We start from the raw sequence: 21738 nt of genomic DNA, 5'->3' as shown, positions 1-21738 counted from the left end.
ACCAGAGTCAATAAAAGTGGTTCGGTATATGTCTCAGTTATTTTTTTAAAAAAAGGAAGAAATTGATGGTGCGTACATGATAGATTCACCCCACCACTATCTTTTTTATTATAAGAGTATAGAGTAGAGATACGGTAACTCCTATGGTTAATTTACAGGCTATGGTATTACTATGTACTGGCACACATTGGCATGTATATATACTTCTATAATACTTTGTGAGCCGTGTATTCTAATTGGACTTAAAATACTGGTAGCATTACCTCATAGAGGAGTAGTAAAAACTTCCATCTATATCTGTAGTATTTTCAAATCAAAGACAAATCTGTATCTGTGTGTTTGTGTGGAGGTACTCCTACCACTTCACTCCAAACCCCTCCACCCCTCCCTCCAGTGTACTCCCTACCATTTCACCCCAAACCCCTCCACGCCCTCCCTCCACTGTAGTAAAAGACTAGTAAAAGGTAGTGTGATTGGACAAGACTCTCACGATCACATCGCATTGAGTTCTTCCTCACATTTCTTTGATTTGAGGTGAGCAGAGAGAAAGGAAAGATGTCAGGAAGGATGTCCGACGACAGCGACGAGATTTGTGAGATTGAACTGGCGAGGCAAGAGGTTAGGTATGACATGCCGCCGGAGGAAGAGCAGGCCGCCGGTTACTCTACCGACGGCAGCACTCGTCCGATCCTGCCTCGTCCCCCTGCTGCGGCCGGAGAGGACAATACCACGCCCCCTGGTATAATTTCTTACTACGTAGTAGTATAGTCGGTTTTTTTTTTTTTTTTGCATTCTTGCATCCTCTAGATTTTTTATGTACATAGATATATATGTACTGGTTCTGTCGCTAGTCATTAATAATGAGTTTTCAAGTGCATATATATATATGGTGCTGAGTTTTTTTCAAGTGTATATATAAATATATATGGTGCCGAGTTTTTTCAATATTCATTTCTCATACTGTTTAGGTGATGAGATTGAGGAGCCCAGACTGACATTCAAGGATGTCAAGAATGCCCTATCCAACTCACAGTTCCTTACGAGGACTGTCTTCTTTGCTGCTACCGCCTATTTCATGGTGATACTTCAGCAGAGGTTTGTCTCTTTTCTTCTGTTGTTTGCTTCTTTACTTTCCTCCTCTCTGTTTTTTCTTCTTGGGGCCGAACCATGGAAAAAAACTAAATTTATCAGTCAATTTGCTTGCACACCAATTGATCAGCATCTAACGGGAGGTCACACCAAAACGTGCACCCAAAACAAAAAAAAAAACAACTGCAGCCAGCGTGCCATTCTCACGTGGCCTCAAATGGGATGCGTGGTAATTTTGTTGGGCTTTTATTTGATTTGTTGCCTGATCTCACGGTAGCTCAAATGGACAATGTAGTAATTTCTTTGGCTTCTATTTGATTTGTGGGCCTGATTGCACAGCAGAACATAAATTTGATGGCCCCTTTTGCGTGCTTTTACCCTTTGTGTCACTTTTCTACCCACATAAAGCTTAGAATGTAGGCTTGAATCTAGGGCTTGTGTTTGTTTGCTGCTATTTCTGTGCACGTCAAAACCATTGAGCAAAAACACTAGATTGATCCATTGAGTAAAAGACAAGGGAACACATGATATATGATAAAAAACAGAGCATATAGGGGAGAGTGGATTAAAAGATACAAGAGAAAACATCATAAAAACCAGAATCTGGAATATCGAGGATGTGTTGCTTGAACAAAGTCAGGAAAATTTGCCAAGCATCCAGAAATAGAACGGTGGCAAGTACTGCTTCAAAAAACACCACAAAGCAGTTGGCAAGTACCGCATTTTACATCCAAAAATTGTAGCAAACACACAAATCAAAAAAATTGTTAGCAAAAGTTTCATGACCCCAAGCTTGTTTATAGAACTTTATGAATACACTTGCAAATGGTTCAAAATGGCAACTACAAAAATCTATTCCCAATCATCCAAAAGGAAAAATATCTACTTCCATTCATCCAAAAATCTACTCCCATTCATCCAAAAGAAAACAAATCTACTCCCATTCATCCAAAAGAAATTTTCAGATTTCAAAGGCCTTTTTTGTTTGTCAAGTACATGTCCATGCTGAACAAAATTGTTTACACAGAAAAATTTAGAAACCTATACTGTCGACTTACAAGGATACACTTTTCTTAGGCTCTTAGCTATAAGGTTAATATTACCAGAGCAGGACTACAAGTAGTGAAGCGAGCAAAATACAAAACAGTTCAGAAATTTAAGTTGGCCAACTGCCATCTAAGCTTATAGTATCACCGTATCAGCAAGAGCATTCAAATTTTTAGTTCATAAAAACTTGCAGATAAATCCAAAGAAGTTAACCAAGACATTGCTAAAACCTGCAAAACTAGAATATTAGAAATGTTAGTGTATATGTTATTCATCTGCCATCTGATTTCTAGTTAGACTAAACAATGAACAATAAAATTGCCTCCCCCCTCCAATTCCAGACAGAAACAAGTTTGCTACAGAAACATTGGAATCATCTCATCCTACAGATAAAAAAATTCAAGCATTTGATGAATAGTAAAAATGTTTTTTCTTTCTTTTGTTTTTCTTTCTCGTTTGTTTCTTCCATCTTACCCGTTCTATCTTGTAGGCCTAATGCTCCAGCTCTAATGAAGCATACTCCTAGCATCACCAATCGCATGCAATTTGAGTTTAGTGTGGAGATGGTGTTGGCCTTCAGCATGGTCACTGGGCTCCATATTGTTCTTCAACTACTGGAGTTTGTCTACACGTCGGCACCTAGGATCACAAGAGGATTTGCTCTGATTGGTCCCTGGGTGTTAGGATGGTTTGTCTCATCCTGGATGGTCATGTATACAATACATGTTCCATTTTTTAACAAGAGAGGCTGGCAGTGGCCTATGACCTGGTGCTTTGTCATCGTTAATTTGCTTTATGCTTTGATGATTGGCACTAGGGTAAACTATATTAATTGTTCTTTTACTTGTTTTATTTTCTTTTCATGCTACTAATAATTTTGTTATGAAATTATGTAGAGCCTGAAGATTAAGGAGAACTCCATCATAGAGGTCTAGCTGATGGGCCACACAAGCCACGAGCAACTCAAGTTTATTCTCATTGCAAGAAGATACTTATCAGTCAGCTGATTCAAATAGTACTAGTGAGATATGTTGGGCTATATGTGCCTTCTTTTGTAGACTTATGCTTAGGCTTAATAGTATTTCTTTTTAGGGACAATCATTGCTGCTGTGGCTTGTGTGTTTGATTTGGGTGGGCTGGCCTGTGGGCGCCAACTTTTGTAGAATTAGGACACTCGTAGTACATAAGACATTTATGCCAGACCTTCCATGTAATGGTGGCATGCACTTAATGATGATTTGGTTATTTCACTTTGCGGTATTCATACCACGATCCTGGATGGTGGTTTCCTTAGAACTTTGTTATACAGGTGGCAAAACACCTGACCTTTCTACCTAGTAGTAGTTTTTCTTTAGTTCATTCTACAACAAAATTAGAAATGTGATCATGCAACTACATTAATTATTTCAACTACTTCTGTCTGGCGTTATTTTTTTTTCTAGTTTGCTCAATGCAGTTGGATCAATGTCACCTTTTTTTTTGGGGGGGGGGGGGGGTGTGGGGGGAGGGGGGGAATCAATTACGAGGATGTCTTCTTAAGTTAGATTTCATTTTTTTAATAGCATTCTTAGGATTAGGGATAGAATCCTGCTAATGGGTCACAGTCCAACCCAATCCAAGTGCCACGGTAGCCAAAGTGTAAGTTCAATCCAATCCAACCATCAACCCATGGATTGTTAGGGGATAGGGCAGACAGTAGTGACCATTGGCCAACCTATTATGTGCTGAGGACTGACGTAACGTGCATGCATTTGAAAGATCAACTAAATTACATAGGGTGTATTTGGTTGCCTGTATAATTCTAGCATGGTCCATATCCTCTAGCCTGGCTGCTCTTAGTCTGGATAGAGTCATGCAATTGACTGTGTTTGGTTGTCTGTATAAGTTTGCTCTGGATGACCTGAGATTCTGTTTGATTGGTTATATCTCTGTATGTTGTATGTAAAAGATGATGTTTGGTTGGATGATTTTGACCTGAGTTCAGTTAGGGGATAGTTGAATGGGAAGGTTGCATTTTCCATTACTAGACATCTCCGGTCCTAACACCGTGGGGTTTCTCGGAGACGTCTTCCACCGTGCGAAGAAGACCGTCGGCCGGCGGTGGGATGTGGGCCATGTGGCGTTCGGGCAGCCGCCTGAAGGTCAAGAATCTGAATTGGTTGCAGCAGATGAATCCACGGCGTCGCTGCCGTTCAGGATCTGGAAAAGTAATGTTAGTTGCTTACGTGATATACGTGCAAATCCGCATTACACGTGTGTTTACTAGTAGCTTTTGTAATTTGTTTCACAGATGTTCATGCGATACCTACCAGAGTTTAGGGATGGAAATGAGCCAAACCCCGTGGGTTCTTTCACAATCCTAGTTAATTTTTAAAATAATTTTGGCTCAAAACTCTATACAATTTTATTTTCGACCCGTTTTGAGCCCGGCCCTTAAATTTTGTTGGCAAAATAATTAGGTCCATTACCACCCCTAACCCCACTAGAACAATGTCGATGGGTACGTAATTTGTACCAATATGTTTTATTGATGAGGGAGTGTATAGCAGTACGACACACTGGAACTTCCCCCAAACAAGAGAGCTTCATTTGCATCACTAGACCTCACTCTTCAAAGCTAATATTCTCCCATGAAAAATTCAGTTGTCATAACAAATGAGAGACAGACAAAACAGAGGAGATACTGAGAATAAACTAACGTAAAAGGATTCTCACATTATTTCGTTCAAAAGATACATGAAAAACAATATTTACCAGCCTGGCAAGAAGGATGATTTTAGCTTAGAAATAAGAAGGTCACCACTAGATCCACAAGCTAGAGTGGTTTGTCGGCCATCGCCGATGCAACCATGGAGTGGATGCGGAAGGATTTGTGATTGTGTGAAATCGAAGTAGGAGGGGAAAGTGGTATGCATTTTCCTCGTGTATTATAGGGTTCATTATACTAGCTCAAAATTCCCAGGCGGCCAATTTCCATTGCATGAGCCAGGCAAGTGAACTCAAACACACCCCGAGAAAATCACAGGCTGGTGCTGAGGTCGGGTTTCTTACCTCAAGGCAGCAATCAAATGTCCTATTAACCCCCTATAGTATCACAAAGATGGTGACATAGTTGAATAATATCTAGGGAGGTAAACCTAGAATTAATTTACTCTTAAACTAGTAAAGTCTTGGTCCGTAACATCCCGAATTTAGCCAAGAATTCAAATTTAAATTTAGATTGTGTTTAAATTTAATTCAATTATTTGCGGGTGTTTTTCCTTTTTCCTTTCCTATTCTCTTCTCTTTTCTCTTTTTGTTTTCTTTCTCTCTCTCCTTCCTGGCGCGGGCGCTAGCTCACCGCCCATGTCGCCGGTCATCGGCGTCGCGTCTCATCCCTGCCGCCGGCCAACTTGACACGTCACCATCACCAGCTCGCATCGGCCCAAGCCGTCGCTTCACCGTCACCTCCAACAACTATGCTGATGTGGACTAGGGTTCCCGATCTTCCGAAATGTTCTGATAAATAGTCGATTTGGGCGAAGTTACGACACACGTCGATCTGGCTTCTTGAGCCCCGTAATCGCAGCACCACGTCTCCTCTGGTTATCACCGTGCCAGAACACAGATGGCCTCGCCGAGAAGGCTAATCCCTGTTTGTGAATCGAAGAACACAAACAAGAACAAGAAGGAAAGCAACCAAAGCAGATGAATGATTAAACTCACGAGTTGGGGTCTTACAAACCGATCTAGCGACGAAATTGTACGTGACAGAAATAATCTTAGCAAAACCCGCCTCTAAACGATGACGGCTACTGAATAAATAGAATTAAGGCCGTCCTAGGGTTCTCCTAGGGCGCACACCCCCTGGGCTAAGCCCATGACAATTACAAGGCCCAATTATATATGTATATATTGCTTCTAAATAAATTGATATATTTCTTTATTCTGAACAAATATATTGTGGGATACCTATACCGAGGGTATCCGGACACTACACGAATACGTATGGTCAATGGGGTACCGGATAGGAAGGAAAATATATCTGTATGGTGTCGGCTAGGAGTCTGGTACGTACCGGATTGCATGCCGTGTACTTTGGACCCGAGCAGTAACTGAATTGGGATAGATCCTAGTCTTTTTAGATTAGGACTTTATCATATCCGTAGCCCCTCCCCCACTATATAAAGGGGACGGGGCGTCCCCTTGAGAGCAACAGAGATTTATCTATGCAATACAATCGCCAAGCAGAAGTAAGGTATTATCTCGCCACGCCGAGAGCCTGAACCTGGGTAAATCGTCTCCCTCTTCATCTTAACCATCGAATTCCAAGCTCGATAGCCACCCTGTAAGTTTATTGCCGATATCAATCGTCGACAGTTGGCGCGCCTAGTAGGGGGTGCGCTATCTTTTCTTTTTCGATCTAAAGCTCTTTTCAGCAAGTTCGATGGACTTCAACTCGGACATCATGAAGAGGAAGTTCCCGTTGGGCTCGACCTTCAGGTTCAGCGGCATCAGGCTTCAGACCGACCAGTTTGGTGCGTTGTCGTACACCGACTCGAGCTCCTCCGATCCGACGAAGAGGTTTGCCGGTTTGAGCCCGACGAGAAGACATCGGGTCAGACCCAGATCCAATCTGGGTCACACGACACCGAGATGCTCTCTCCTAGGTCGGACCGACAGGCAAGTCAAGGCGTGACTCTGATGGAGGTGGAGACCAATCTCGAGGCGGCGCCGACTCCCTTGGTCGACGCTTCCGAGACTCGTAGCAGCACCGGAAGCTTCGTGCCGCCCCGAGAGGTCTTCGCCGCCAGCAAGCCAGCATCACCTTCCTCCATAGCCAAGCGGCAAGAGGAGGAGGCGGCCCGACTAGCAGAAGAGCGCCGACTTGAGGAGGAAAAAGAACGCCAAGAGCGAGAGGAAAGGGAACGACAAGCAACATAGTCTCACGCCACGCTACGACTCCAATCTCGAAAGATGTAGCGCGATCTGCTCCAAACACAAGTCGATGGGCATGACGTCTTCAAGACGCCCTAGCAGAACGTTCGCACGGCCGCCGATCTACTCGGCGACATCCTCCAGCAGCTCCCTAGCCAGATCTACCTGTGGTAGAAACCATAAACAAGGTCAAGGCCATGGTGACCACTGCTGCAATCCAACACTCCCTTCAGGGCATGAAAGGTACCCCAGCCGCTCGTTCGGAGGCTCAGTTGTCCAGGTCTTCTAGATCTCGGGCGAACGTCTCCCGGCAGCCGACTGGGTCCCGGCCGCATAGCGAAAGCAGATCACGCCGACATTCTCCTGACTCGGCGCAGAAGAGAGACTCCGTCGAAAGGCAACGCCACATCGATGACGAGATTCACCGATTGGATCCACAACGCCAAGAGCTCAGGGCTGAGATGCGGCACCTCAATCAAGAGGACTCTACCGACCTCCGTCGCAAGCTCGAACACCAACGCCACATCCGCCGGGAGGACCGTTGCCACGACCAGGACCACCAAAGTCATAGCCAGGCGTCTAGGAATCGGTCACCCGAGAGCTCTGACACTAACATGACAGATGACGTCCCAGCCTTCACCAAGAACTTAAGTCAGTTGACTTAGCCGACTGGTTTCAAGCCCATAGGCATTAAGAAGTACGACGGCTCCACTAACCCGAAAGCATGGCTCACGGTATACTCCATGGCCATCCGGGCCGCAGGAGACGATACCAAAGCCGTGGCCAACTATCTACTGGTTACCTTGGACGATTCGGCCAGACATTGGTTGTCGGGGCTACCCAAACGGTCTATTGACTCATGGGCAGAGCTTCGCAACCGGTTCATTGCCAATTTCCAGGGCACATATGAAAGGCCAAGGACGAAGTACGATCTTTACCAAGTCCAACAAAGGAAAAACGAATCCCTGCGGGCCTACATTAAACGGTTCTCAGAGGTCCGCAACGCCATCCCGGACATAAAAGATGACGTGGTCGTCGTCGCATTCCGGAAAGGAGTACGCGATGAGCCATTCATCACCAAATTTACCAAGAAAGAGCCGAGTACTGTCAAAGATCTCTTCGACATGGCTAACTCCTATGCAGTGGCCGCCGTTGCGGTGTCCGCCTCACGGGGAGACAAGCACGATGAGAAAGGAAAATAAGCACAAGAAGGACTCAGACTCACAGAAATGCAAGCCCGAGGAGCTGGTCGCTGTTGTAGATCGACAGTCGATTCAACGCCCCAAGATGTCTGATTATGACAAAGTCATGAACAGCAAGTGCCCCTACCTCCTGAACTCCTCCCACTTGGCCAAAGATTGCTTTGTCATGCGTCAGTACGTAGAGCAATTAGCCAAAGGCCAGTCGGGGGCCGCTGGGCCAAGCAAGACGAAGCTCGCCGACAAGAAAGACGACAACTTACAGGATCCGCAAGCCGAGCTAAACCGCATCTTTGGTGGCCCGCTCGCATATGAGTCCAAGCGGAAGCAAAAGCTCGCATCAAGGGAGATAAACACCACAGCGGTGGACGTCCCCCAGTACCTACGGTGGTCGAAAGTTTCGATCACGTTTGACCGCTCGAATCACCCTGACCGAGTGGCCCACCTAGGGCGGTACCCACTGGTGCTAGCCTCAGTCGTCAAAAGCGTCAAGTTGAAGCGCGTGCTTATTGACGGCAGAAGTGCTCTTAACGTCCTCTTCACCAAGACGCTCGACGACATGAAAATCCTAAGGTCGGAGCTACGCCCGAGCAATGCGCCCTTCCACAGGGTCATTCCTGGGCTGTCGGCAACACCACTCGGGCAGATCACTTTTCCGGTGACCTTCAAAACAAAGGATAACTATCGGACGGATAATATCTGCTTTGAAGTCGCTGACTTCGAGACAGCATACCATGCCATCATTGGCAGGCCCGCGCTGGCAAAGTTCATGGCGGTCCCGCACTACACCTACCTCATGGTCAAGATGCCCAGACCATATGGCGTCATCACCCTGCGCAGCAACATCAGGCAGGCCTTCAGCTGCGAGGCGGAGAGCTGCGAAATCACGCAACAGGCTGAAGAGTAGGCCAGCCGGGAGCAGATACGTGAAGCCTCAACTCACAAGACGGAGGACGACGTCTACCGTCCAAAAAGACGGCAAAAATCACCTCCAACAAGAAGAAGCAGATCACCCTCGACCCCGCCGACTCGTCTAAATTTACATTTATAGGAACTCAGTTAGATTCTAAATAGAAACTCGCGCTCGTCACTTTCCTCTGAAATAATAAAGATATTTTTGCTTGGAAACCGTCTGATATGCCGGGAGTCCCTAGGGAAGTGATTGAGCACTCCTTGAATGTAAAAGACGATGCTAAGCCAGTTAAGCAGCGCCTTCGTCGCTTCACACAAGACAGGAAAGACGCGATTAAGGAGGAGTTGACTAAACTGCTCGTGGCTGGCTTCATCAAAGAAGTCAAATACCCGACTGGTTGGCCAACCCCGTCATGGTCAAAAAGAAGAACAACAAATGGCGAATGTGTGTGCATTACACGAACCTTAACAAGGCATGCCCTAAGGATCCGTTTGGTCTACCGCGCATCGACCAAGTAATAGACTCGACGGCTGGCTGTGCATTACTCAGCTTCCTCGACTACTACTCGTGCTACCATCAGATCAGCCTAAGACAGGCCGATCAGAAGAAGACCGCCTTCATCACACCATTCGGTGCATACTGCTACATCACGATGCCGTTTGGTTTAAAAAACGCAGGGGCAACCTATCAGCGAACGATCTAGGGTTGCCTCCATGACCAGATCGGGCGCAACGTAGAAGCATACGTCGACGACGTGGTCATCAAGTCGAGAAAGAAGGATGACCTACTAGATGACCTAGAGGAAACCTTCAACAACCTCCGACGATACAGGATGAAACTGAATCCTGAGAAGTGTGTGTTTGGCGTCCCCTCCGGGATGCTCCTTGGTTTAGTCATATCTCGACGAAGCATCGAGCCAAACCCGGAGAAAGTCCAAGCCATACTCAACATGAAGCCTCCCAGCGAGCTCTGACACGTCTGGAAGCTGGCCGGATGCATGGCTGCACTTAGCCGATTCGTATCACGACTTGGCCTTCGAGGGATGCCCTTCTTCAAACTGTTGAAAAAGACCGATCACTTCACCTGGACACCGGAAGCACAAGAAGCTTTCGAGGACTTCAAGAAATACTTGACCTGTCCCCGCGTGCTAGCTTCGCCCAACCCAAGCGAGCCGCTCCTACTCTACGTCTCGGCCACAGAACAAGTTGTCAGCACAGTCCTCGTGGTCGAGCGGTAAGAAGACGACACGCCCAATTGGTGCAGCGACCAGTCTACTTCGTCATTGAAGTACTCGGAGAGTCCAAACTAAAATACCCACAAGTCCAAAAACTGCTCTACAGCGTCCTGATCATGGTAAGGAAGCTCGTCCATTACTTCGAAGCCCATCAGGTTTCAGTTGTCACGTCCTATCCTCTCGGCGACATCATACACAACAAGGAAGTGCAGGGCCGCATCGCAAAGTGGGCACTAGAGATGATGCCATATGACATCACCTTCAAGCCTGGCACCGTGATCAAATCACAGGCACTCGCCGAATTCGTAGCCGAGTGGACCGACGTACAGCTGGAAACACTGCTAGAAGAACTGCCCCACTGGACGATGTACTTCGACGGCTCCGTACACACGTCGGGGGCTGGGGCTGGAGTGGTGCTTATATCGCCCAACGGTGGGAAGTTTAAGTATGTACTCCAAATCCACTTTCTGGCCTCGCATAACATAGCCGAGTACGAAGCGCTCCTCCACGGGCAGCGGTTGGCTATATCCCTCGGGATTAGGTGGTTGCTTGTTCGTGGGGATTCCCAGCTAGTAGTCAACCAGGTCATGAACGAGTGGTCCTGTGGCGATGAAAACATGCAAGCCTACCGACAGGGGGTGCGCAAGCTCGAGAACAAGTTCGAAGGACTTGAGCTGGTCCACGTTCTGCGGCACAAGAACGAAGCCACCGACGAATTAGCCAACCTTGGCTCAAAGTGACTACAGGTGCCAACCGACATATTCGTCGATCACCTCACAAAGCCAACAGTTGAAAAGAAGGGCGAACCCAAGCCAACCCCGAGCGGAGCAACATATGAATGGAACAATGGCGAACCGCCGAACCCTGACGACCATACGATCGCCATCATCAATGATGACTAGAGGACCCCGTTCATCAAGTTCCTCACGGAAGAAGTCCTCCCGACCGATAAAGCAGAAGCCGAGCACGTCAGTCGACGAAGCTACTGCTACATCATGTCAGACGGAGAGCTCCTTCGACGAAGCGTGTCGGGCATCCTTATGCGCTCTGTGCTCCCTGACGAGGGAAGCCTACTAACGCCTGCCAGAGTGTGACTATAGGCCCATAACATAGACATACCGTCGATTCCCGATTTGAAGGAAATTACGAATTTCATATCACCGTCTGGCGCATCCATAAAACTCACAACATTCCTTCAAGACGGCATGGTACCCGTTATGCCAGCACCAAAAATTTCAGTCCACCCTGCCCGCATGGGAACATAACGATACTTAGCCTGGTAACGGAATTTTTCTAGCCGTTAGGCCTATTAGCCGCCCATTTAAGCCTCCAGTTACCCTGCCTATTCATCTTCTTCTTCGCCGCGCTGGTCACTGTTGCCCCAATTTGCTCCGGCGATCCTGCGCTCACCAAACCCTAGCCTCCGCGCCCAGAGCTCTAGCCTCCGCTCCGCTCACCGCACCCATGCTTCCCCTCCAGCCTACCGAAGAAAGCCCCCAATGGCTTTCCCGGTGGATTCTGGGAAGACGCTACCGCGGCACGCCAGACAGTCTTCATCATTTCCGACCAAAACCTCTCCATCTTCTCCGGAGTCGGCCTGATCCAGAGCAAGGAAGTAGCCTGGTACCGCGGCGCTCACGGTGAGGAGTTTCCTACCCCCGACTCACGGGAAGTAGCAGTATTTGAGCCTTTCTTTGAGCGAGGTTTCGGGCTGCCGGTGTCCTCTTTTTTCTAGGGTTTGTTGGATTTTTATGGAATCGAACTCCATCATTTGAACCCCAATTCCATTCTTTAGATCGCGGTGTTTGTATACACTTGCGAAACCTTCCTTGGGATCCCCCCTCACTGCAACCTCTTCCGCCATTTATTCGCCGTTAAGCCCCAACCGAACCGAAATCATCCTTCGGTGGTGGGCGGCGCCGGCATTTAGCTCCATGAGGGGAGCAAAAAAACTTGGCTATCTCTGCCCATGAAAACTTCCCTTAAGGGCTGGCATGTGGCGTGGTTTTATTGCTCCAACCTCGCCGACTCCCTTCCTTCCTTTGTCGGCCACGCCCCAGTAGCCCGGGAGGCCTGGTCATCACCCCCAACAGCAGAGGAGATGCCGCAGGTGAACTCATTGCTCAACCTGATCGAGAATTTGAAGTCTGCCGGCCTAATCGGCGTTTGGGTGACGTGACACTTCATCCAGCGCTGGATCCAACCTCTCAAGGACCGAGTCCGGTTCGCATTCGATTACACTGGGAGTGATGACCCAACTCGAGAGACTACGGAGATACTTCGGCCAGCGGATATCCGGTCGCGAGCCCACAGGCTATTTGCTTCGAACACCCTTATCCCGGCCGATGTCTCCGGCTTTCCATCTCCATTCAACGCTGGGAACGCCCCACCTCCGGTGAGCCCTTCATCTCTTCTGAAGACTCGTTTTCTACTTCTTGGGTATTTGCCCCGATGCGTCGTAGTTTAACTTCTGACATTTATGCAGGATCGGCACCAATTCCTATCCTACCCCCCAAGTCAGGCATCGCCCGTGCTCAAGAGAGGGTCGGAAGCTTCGGCTGATGAGCCAGCCGCCAAGAGGATGGTGTTTGATTTGGACGACGAGCTCGCCGGGGTGCCCAAGGATGACGACGCTCTGACCCCGGCTCGTTCTCCAAGCCCTCCTCCTTTGAGGCACTTGAGGAAGCCCACCTTCAAGACGGGACCAATGTAACACGACTCAACGTTTACGCCATGATTCGAGTAGTACTCTTGTACTTGTTGGAATCATACTACCTGGTTTTTTTCAGGAAATCAAGCAACATTGACCCAGCCGCACCGGCCGGCTTTGGGACGCCCAGCCCCTAGGTCCGGTGGCAGCCGTGGCTCCCACTGCCCCGAGCGCGACCCCTGTTGCAGTGGCTAACCCCGCGATGGGGCCAACCACTAAAACAACTCTGGTGATCGTCCCGGCTGCCGCCGCGGCGCCGACTATGGAGTCGGACGTGCCCGCGGTGCTCCCTTACACAAGTGCTACAGAGCCGAGCACCGGGGTGTCCGTTCCGCCGGTTGAAGCGACGGTCTTGGCGGCGCCTCCATCGAGGGCCCGAGAGAGCTGCCCCGACCAAGTCAAGATAGACCGTTTGGACGACTCCAAGGACATCGCCAAGATTGAGCGATACATCGAGAAGTCGGTCAGGCTTATGAAGGTACGCTCCTTGACTACCGCCTTATGCACACAACCCCGTTAACTCACGTCGTATTGTTCAGAGAATCGAGGCGCGCTCTAAGGCGAAGTTGGAACCTCTTCGATTGCTGAATCCGTAGCTGGGGGACATGGATGCCCTACGACGGGATCGTGACGAAATCTTGGAGCATGCGAAGGCCATGGAGAGTCGCCTGCAAGGTGAAATAGCCGACCTCCACGTGGAGCTGATGTCGAGTCACGCCCGAATCAAAGGTGCGACGTTCTTCCTTTGGTCATTGTTTTTTTCTTCATAGCTGAAGGTTATCTTCTTTTGCCAGATCAAGACGCAGCCTTAGGGGAGGTGAAGAAGGCGAACACCGTGCTGCAAGCTGAGTGCGCCAAACTGCTGGCGGCGAAAGCCGAGCTTGAGGCCGAGCGCTCCCAGTTGTCAACCTCGAAGGCCGTGTTGGAAGCCGAATGCACTCGCCTCAAGAAGGCAAAGGACACTGTCATCGCCAAGCTCGTGGGTAAGTTTTTCTTTACCCCGTCCTTCGTTCCTCCCTTCTGGGTGATTCCTGACTTGTATGCTAATAGCAGAGGCACAGTCCCGGGCGAAGTCTATGGTGGAGGTTGCTGAGGCCAGAACCTAGGAAGGTGAATTGGCTTGGGCGACGTCGCTGTTGGCGCAGGGCTCTTCGTCGATCAGCATAGACGGGGTAGTCCAGCAGCTGGAGAAGATGCCTGCGGCCCACGATGCCGAGTTGCGGGAGACGGCATTGTGAAGTCGTTGTACCCCCGAGCTGAGGTCGACGCCATCTTCGACAGGTTTGCTGCTGACTGCGATGAGGAGACGGCAATAAAGTACGTCAACGAGGCGCAGAAGGCCGCTGAGTCAGTCGCAGACAACCTTGGCCTGTAAAGAAGTAGGAGAACTTGCAGCAGTTTGCCATATTTAGGTCGAACGATTGTAATGTGACTTTGTTTAATCTATTTGCTTTTGAGTCTTTGGTTGTGGTGTGTTTTATTAAAAAGAACCCAGAGGCGGAGTACATTGTAGCCCCCGATTAGTCTTCCGAGTGGGAACCACTTGGCGAGGGCAGTCAAGGGTAAAAAGAAAGAAGAAAAAATTATAAGAAATCGACTATGTGTGGAAGGGACGTAGCTGTTCGATGTTCCATGAATTCTCTAGCAGCCTTCCGCCTTCCATCCTTAGTCGGTATGAGCCAGGCCGAGTGACCTCAGCTATGACGTAGGGCCCTTCCCAGATTGGAGAGAGAGCTTATGTCGATCCTTTGTGGTTTGTACTTTGCCTAAGACCAGGTCTCCGACTAGAAATGCCCGCCCGCGAACATTCCTATTGTGGTATCGGCGGAGTCCCTGCAGGTAGCGTGTTGACTGGATGGTCGCGATATCCCTGGCTTCTTCTAGCCAGTTGAAGTCGTCTTTCCTGGCCATGTCTGCCGTGGACTCGTTGTAGTTGTGTATGCAAAAGGATTCGTGGTCGATTTCGGTGGGTAGGACTGCCTCTGCTCCATACACGAGGAAGAAGGTTGATTGTCCCGTAGCCCGACTGACGGAGGTGCGGAGTGCCCAGAGTACTAGTGGCAGCTCTTGCACCCATCGTCCGGCTTAGGGATGTAGTCGGTCGAAGACTCTGGTTTTGATTCCTTGAAGGACCATGCCGTTAGCTCTCTCGACCTGCCCATTGCTCTTCGGATGTGCTACGGTCGCGTAGCAAATCTTGATTCCACGTTCCTCGCAAAAATCCTAAAAGTCTCCAGAGATGAATTGGCTACCATTGTTCATAATGATACGGTTTGGAATGGCGAAGCGGTAGATAATGTTCTGTATGAAGTCCCTCGCATGCGCCGAGTTGATTACGGCCACTGATTTTGCTTCTATCCACTTGGTGAATTTGTTGATGGCGACGAACAGGTGAGTGAATCCTCCTGGTGCCCTCTTGAAGGGCCTGACAATGTCGAGTCCCCAGACAGCGAATGGCTAGGAGATCGGGATAGTTTGCAGTTCTTGTGCCGGCACATGTGTCTGCCTTGCGAAGAATTGACACCCTTCGCATTTTCTAACCAAATCTTGCGTGTCTGTGACGGCGGTTGGCCAGAAGAACCCTTGCCTGTACGCCTTTCCGACTAGCGTCTTGGCTGAGGCGTGGTTGCCGTAGAGGCCCGAGTGGATTGACTGGAGGATTTTTTTTGCCCTTGTCGGGGAGCACGTAATGCATAACAATGCCCGACGTGCTTCGTCACTACAAGAAATGTATGTTTTTTGACGTATTTAGTATGACAATAGGATATAATATCACTATATCATTCGTTTTATGACATTATGTAATATGCATTTCAATTTAATGACAATAAAAAATCATATGTCACAACAAATGTCATATAGGTATTGCAATGTCACCCAGTGATGATATTTGCTTATGTCATAAGGCCTATTTTGTAATGTCATAAATATATTTGCTTATGTCACAAACTACTTAATGAATTATTATAATTTTTTGTCCATGTTGGCATCACTATTGCCACGTTAGAAGTTGTTTTTTCTTTGTTTCCTTTATTTATTTTAGCCCAACTTCGATAACACCTACAATGTTCAACCACATGAGAAGTCAATGGGACGACATCCGCTACAACGCGGATCAAAAAATTAAATAATAATTTAAATCTACAATTTATACTAAAGGTTAAAAGAATTAACAAGTGAAGTAAATACGAAATTTATATTTTTCGAAAGTCAATTATGGATTTTTTTGTAAATAACCAGAAATTTATAAAATGATAATATAATATAATATTTATAAAATTAATATGTCACGACCCAAAAAATATTAATTACCAATTTATTTGTTTAATATTTTCTTTAAAATAAGTTTAAAATGCAAAAGGAAGGATTGGTTAAAATTTATGGAAAATTTTCCACATGAAAATAGTCAATATAAAATTTTGTTAAATACTTTGTGTGCTCATTTATTTTCTAGATTTTTCTAGGAATTATTTGAGCATGTGCAGTATTCTTAGTAAATAAAACATCATACCGGTCTTTAAATGAAATCTAAAATTTTAAAAACTCTCCCATTTCTTTGGGCCATTTTTGGCCCAGCGACTCTCTCCCTCTCCCCTCTTTCGGCCTGGTCACTCGAGCCCAACTCCCCTCCCTTTTCTTCGGTTTCAGCCCAAAGAAAGTCCATTTCTCCTCTCTCTCTTGTTTTTTTAAGTTATTGCACTATTATATGAATAAAACATAAAAATTATTATCTTACTTATATCATTTTATTTTCCATATGTAATAGTGTACGTATAAGTTGTCTATTATAAGTTTCAATAATTTTGGAGTTAATTTACTATTTTCTATATGTTAATTGAATTTCTACAAGATTATGAAAATTAATTCAAAATTGAACTACAAGTGCATGTAATAAAATACTAAAAATTACAGAAAAATAATATTTAGTCTCATATGTTATATTATAGCCCATGTCCTTGAGATAGATGAAAAATTAATTTGTCTTGGAAGTACAATTTAATTTTTTATCCCTTAATAAACACATAATAATTACAACAATATGTATATTTGTCAGAAAATTATGCAAAATGACATGACAACATATTTTTAGTTCATAAGCTTAGCATAAAAAATTAAACGATTTTAATAAAGTGGGACCATATATTGTTCACAAATAGATATATTTGTTTTCACTTATAAGAAACAACATGCGAGATCCGTCGATTTGTGAATAATGTATGATCCGATTTTATTAAAACCATTCAAGTTTTTTATGGAAAGCTCGTGGACCAAAAATATGGTGTCATGTCAGTTTGCATAATTTTCTGATCATATATAGATATTACTGTAATTACTATGTTGTAATTTAGGGACAAAAATTTGAATTGTCAATATAAGATAATTTAATTTTTCATCTATATCTTGGATGTAGGCTAGAATGGAACACATAAGCCCAAATATATTTTTTGCAATTTTTTTATCTTATAAGATGCACACGTAGTTCAATTTTAAATTAATTTGGATAATCGTTTAGAAATTCATTTAATGTATAGAAATTCATATGATGTATAGAAAATTCATAAAAAAATATTTATGATCATATGTTCCATTATAGCCCATGTCCTAGAGAAAGATGGAAAATAAAATTATATTCTATGGACAATTCAATTTTCTATCCCTAAATTACCACATAATAATTACAATAATACATAAATTTGGTCTGAAAATTCACCGAAGTGACATGACAACAAATATTTAGTCAATAAGCTTTTCATAAAATACTTAGTTGGTTTTAATAAAGTGGGACAATACATTATTCACAAATTGATACATCTTTACCGTAGTTTCTTGTAACTTAAAACAAATGTACATTTTTTGAACAATGTTAAAAACCGCTTTGTCTGATGAAGAAATGACCCAAATAAAATTTATAGATCTTGATGAGCTACTGACGAGCTGACACCTTGCCGAGATGTAGCTTCTTAGGAGCTATGAGCGTCCCTTCCACCTTATCTCTTCCCTTCCCACTTGTTGTCCTTTTTTTGCGGGTATCAACCAGCGGTGGAGAAGATTTCGCCCTCCTGAGCCTCTTGGCATGCGGTGGGAGTTGTGCAAGACTGTCACGCCCAGAAATTTAAACCAAATTTCTGAACAATAGCATGTATTAAATCTCGGTCCAGGAATCAGCCCGAGTACACACTATGACAAATCAATACACAGTTCCACGACTTAAAAACAAATAAAAACAATTATCTACCGAAATGCAGCGGAAAAGGAAAACAAGACTAGACCATCTAATCTTCAGCTTCAGCTGGCGATGACGGCTCCACACGACAGGCATTCTTGACGGCGGACTGAACCTTACTTCAACCTTCGGAACAACCTTCTTCTAACGCAGGCTCTGGCACTTGCTCTGGTGGGGGAAAATTAAGCAAGGCTGAGTACAAACCACCGTACTCAACAAGTAACACCCAAGAGAGGGAGAATAATGAATGCAATAGGGTAACAAGGATAGGCTAAGGTTAAATTGCACAAAGCTGCAGTAATTTAGCAAAACAATAGATAAAATAAACTGAAATAAAAGTAAAGTAACATTTAAAATAAACATCCACTGTCCAACGTTACACCACGTTGCAACAGGCCCAAACCACTATCGAACGTTACACCACGTAGCGACAGGGTCAACCCTCTGCCCAACGTTAAACCACGTTGCGACAGACCCAAACCACTGCCAACGTTACACCACATTGCGCAGGGTCAAACCAGTTCCAAGATTAATAAAATTATTAAAGGGGTTCAACTAATCCCAGTGAGTCTGTCAGTTCGCCCAATAACCACGGGCACAGCTATTCGAATAGTTTTACTCTACAGAGGTGTACAACTTTACCCACAAGACATGGCTGCCAAGCATGTCACCATGCCCCAACGTATCACCACGATACCTCAGTACGGAAACCATGATAAGACCTTTCACCTAACCCTCCCTATGCAATCGCACCACACTTCAGGTTTCACCCCCTCCTTTACACCAAGTCGGGCAGTCCTCTCTTGTGCCTTGGTAGATCCGGAAGCAGCAAAGGCTTCCGTTACACCACGATTGCCCGTCCATACTCCATCACGCCTACCCTTGCCTCGGTACGTCGAATAGGGACAAACTAGATTACGAGTCTCACCGTTGCCCATTCTGGCTTGTGGTTAGTACGTGTAAGACCTTCTAGGTTCCCTGAGAACCGGTCCTTAATTGCCATGGGCACGACTCTCAAAACCATGCACCCACAGCCCACCATAAGCAATATTTTAGTTGTATTAATCCACATCGAGAGATTAATAATGATTACAACCAATAAAGGTCTATCAAAGTTTAATCAGATAATTAAATAAGAATTGGTGAGCTAGTTAAACTAAGCATGGCTAAGCATTGACTAACCCTAATTCTAGTCAAATTAGCCCTGGGGATGACAATAATAATGAATGGAATCAACGGGTATAAAGGTAAATGCCCAACAGATAAAGAAAGTAAATACATTTGAATACAATGCATGTTTGAATGTAAAAGCGGGGGATTTTATAAACATAGGTTCAATATGATCAAATAAGGGTGCCACTTGCCTTGCTTAGACCCACGAGTAACTTCGGCGACGACTTCGGGAACGGACGGTGCTGCGACGGGGTCAAAACCTACGACAAACAAGGCAAAACAAGAAAAATAGGCTATAAAACTACTGAAACAGAGAAAGAAAATATTTTTAATGGATTCTTGGCATTTTTCTGGATTTAATGAAACTTGACTGGACCTAAACGGAGACTAGATGAATTACTTATGAATTTTAGAAGTTTTCTGGGTTTTTTAACTAAACAGAAAAGTCCTAAATCAATTATTGCGCAATTAATTGGAGGGATGACGTCAGCACTGAGGAGAGAGGGAAGCTGACAGCCGGGACCCACTGGCAGTGAGACAAGAGGAGAAGAGGGCCTGACAAGGGGGCCCACGAGAAGAGAGAGAGATCGACTGGCCGGGCCCGCTGGACAGAGGAAGAGAGCAGAGGAGGGAGGGGAGAGCGCAGGCACGGCAGGCCGCAGGCGGCGGGGCAGCGGCGCGAGCGGTGACCGGCGACGTCGGCGCAACGGCAGCGGGCGGCGGCGACGACCGACGGCGCGGCGAGCGGCGGCGCTAAGGATCGGCGAGGTGAGGCGGCGGCCGAGGTAGAGAGGAGGCGCATGGCCGACGGCGGCAACGGCGCCCGACGGCGACGACGGCGCGATGGGAGGGCGACGGCGCTCCGGCGTCGGCGAGGTTGCGTCGGCGACGGCGAGGCGAGGGTAACGATGGGCGGAGGGGCGACGGTGACGTCTGGGGCACGCACACGCGTGGCGGCGGCGGCGACCTCAGCGACATCGTGCGGAGGGAAAAAGAGAGGGAAGGGGGACGACGACGGCTTACCGGCGGCGACGTCGGTGAGTTGGTGTCGTGGCGGGACGGGTGGTGATGACCGGCGGCGTGGATGGCGGCGCACAGGTGGCGAGATCGGGCGCGGCGGCGAGGTGGCTAGGCACAACGGCGGCTCGGGCGGAGAGGGGAAAGAAATGGCGGCGGCGGGCAGGGAGGCGAATTTTATAGGGGCGGCCGGCTAGGGCGGAGGCGGCGGTTAGAGACCACGTTGCACACGCGGGCGCGGCGGACGGCGGCCGTTGCGGGCGCGGGAGATGGAGTCAGCAGCAGATTCAGCGCGGGAAATCCGGAGAGCGCGGCGGCGCGAGGCGGCGGCTGGCGGCCGGGAGAAGCGGGGCGGTGGTTACTCCGGGCAATGGATTTGGCGGCGACCGGGGAAAGCAGAGTGGCGGTTGCGCCGGTGTGAGGGAGCGGGGCGGCGGTGCACGGCGAGGCGTGACAGCGGCGCAGCACGATGGTGCCGGCGCGGTGGCAAGCAGAGGAGGTTGGACGGACACAGCACAGCGGCGCGAGCGCGAGGACGACGCGGCAACGGGCGACGCATCGTGGGTACTCGGCTTGTGCCGTGGCGATGAGGGGTGCAGGCAGAGGAGGGCGGCGGCATCCGGCGCGGGGGGCGGCGAAGGACGGCGGTTCCGCGGCGGCGATGGCGAGGCGATGGAGACGGCCCCGAGAGGGTGCGTCGGCGGCGGCAAACGGCGCGCGCGCGCGACGGCGACACACCCGTCGACGACGGCGGCCGAAGGGGAAGAAAAGGAGGGAAAGGGGAAGGGGATGCTCACCGGCGGCGCGAAGGGCGGCAGCAAGTCGGCGTCGAACGGGGATGGGTGATGACGCGGCTCCGCGACAGCGTCCGGAGGTGAGGCGCGAGCTCGACTGGCGGCGGTGAGGCAAAGGGCGCAGCGACGGCTCGGGGACGTGCGAATAAAGGCGGCGGCGGCTACGCGGTCGGCACAGCGGGGTGACGCCGGCCCGAGAGCGGGGCGGCAGCGGCAAGGAGAGGAATGAGGGGGATCGGGAAGAGGCGACGCACTCCGACAGCGGTGACGACCTGCGCGTGCAGAGACGAAGAGGGACCGGCGGCGGCCGGGGAGACGCGGCAACGGCCAAGCGGCGACGGCGCGGCAGCGGCCAAGGTGACCGAGCGAATGGTGACGGCGACGCGGAGCAGCGGTGACCCGAGGGCGGCGCGGTGATGAC

At 47.9% G+C, this 21738-nt stretch overlaps 1 protein-coding gene across 1 annotated transcript; it reads left to right on the top strand.

The window, feature by feature from the left end:
* Positions 1 to 567: 567 nt before the first annotated feature.
* LOC107303596 lies at positions 568 to 3071 on the top strand. Its single transcript, XM_015833573.1, has 4 exons — positions 568 to 739; positions 969 to 1095; positions 2627 to 2813; positions 3033 to 3071. Exons 1-4 carry the CDS (start codon positions 568 to 570, stop codon positions 3069 to 3071), a joined length of 525 nt encoding a protein of 174 aa, XP_015689059.1.
* Positions 3072 to 21738: the final 18667 nt, after the last annotated feature.

The sequence above is a fragment of the Oryza brachyantha genome, chromosome 1, assembly GCF_000231095.2.
Source record: "Oryza brachyantha chromosome 1, ObraRS2, whole genome shotgun sequence".
Classification (NCBI taxonomy): Eukaryota; Viridiplantae; Streptophyta; class Magnoliopsida; order Poales; family Poaceae; genus Oryza; species Oryza brachyantha.
Note: the sequence above shows the minus strand (reverse complement) of the source record. Positions and strands in the feature narration are given on the sequence as shown.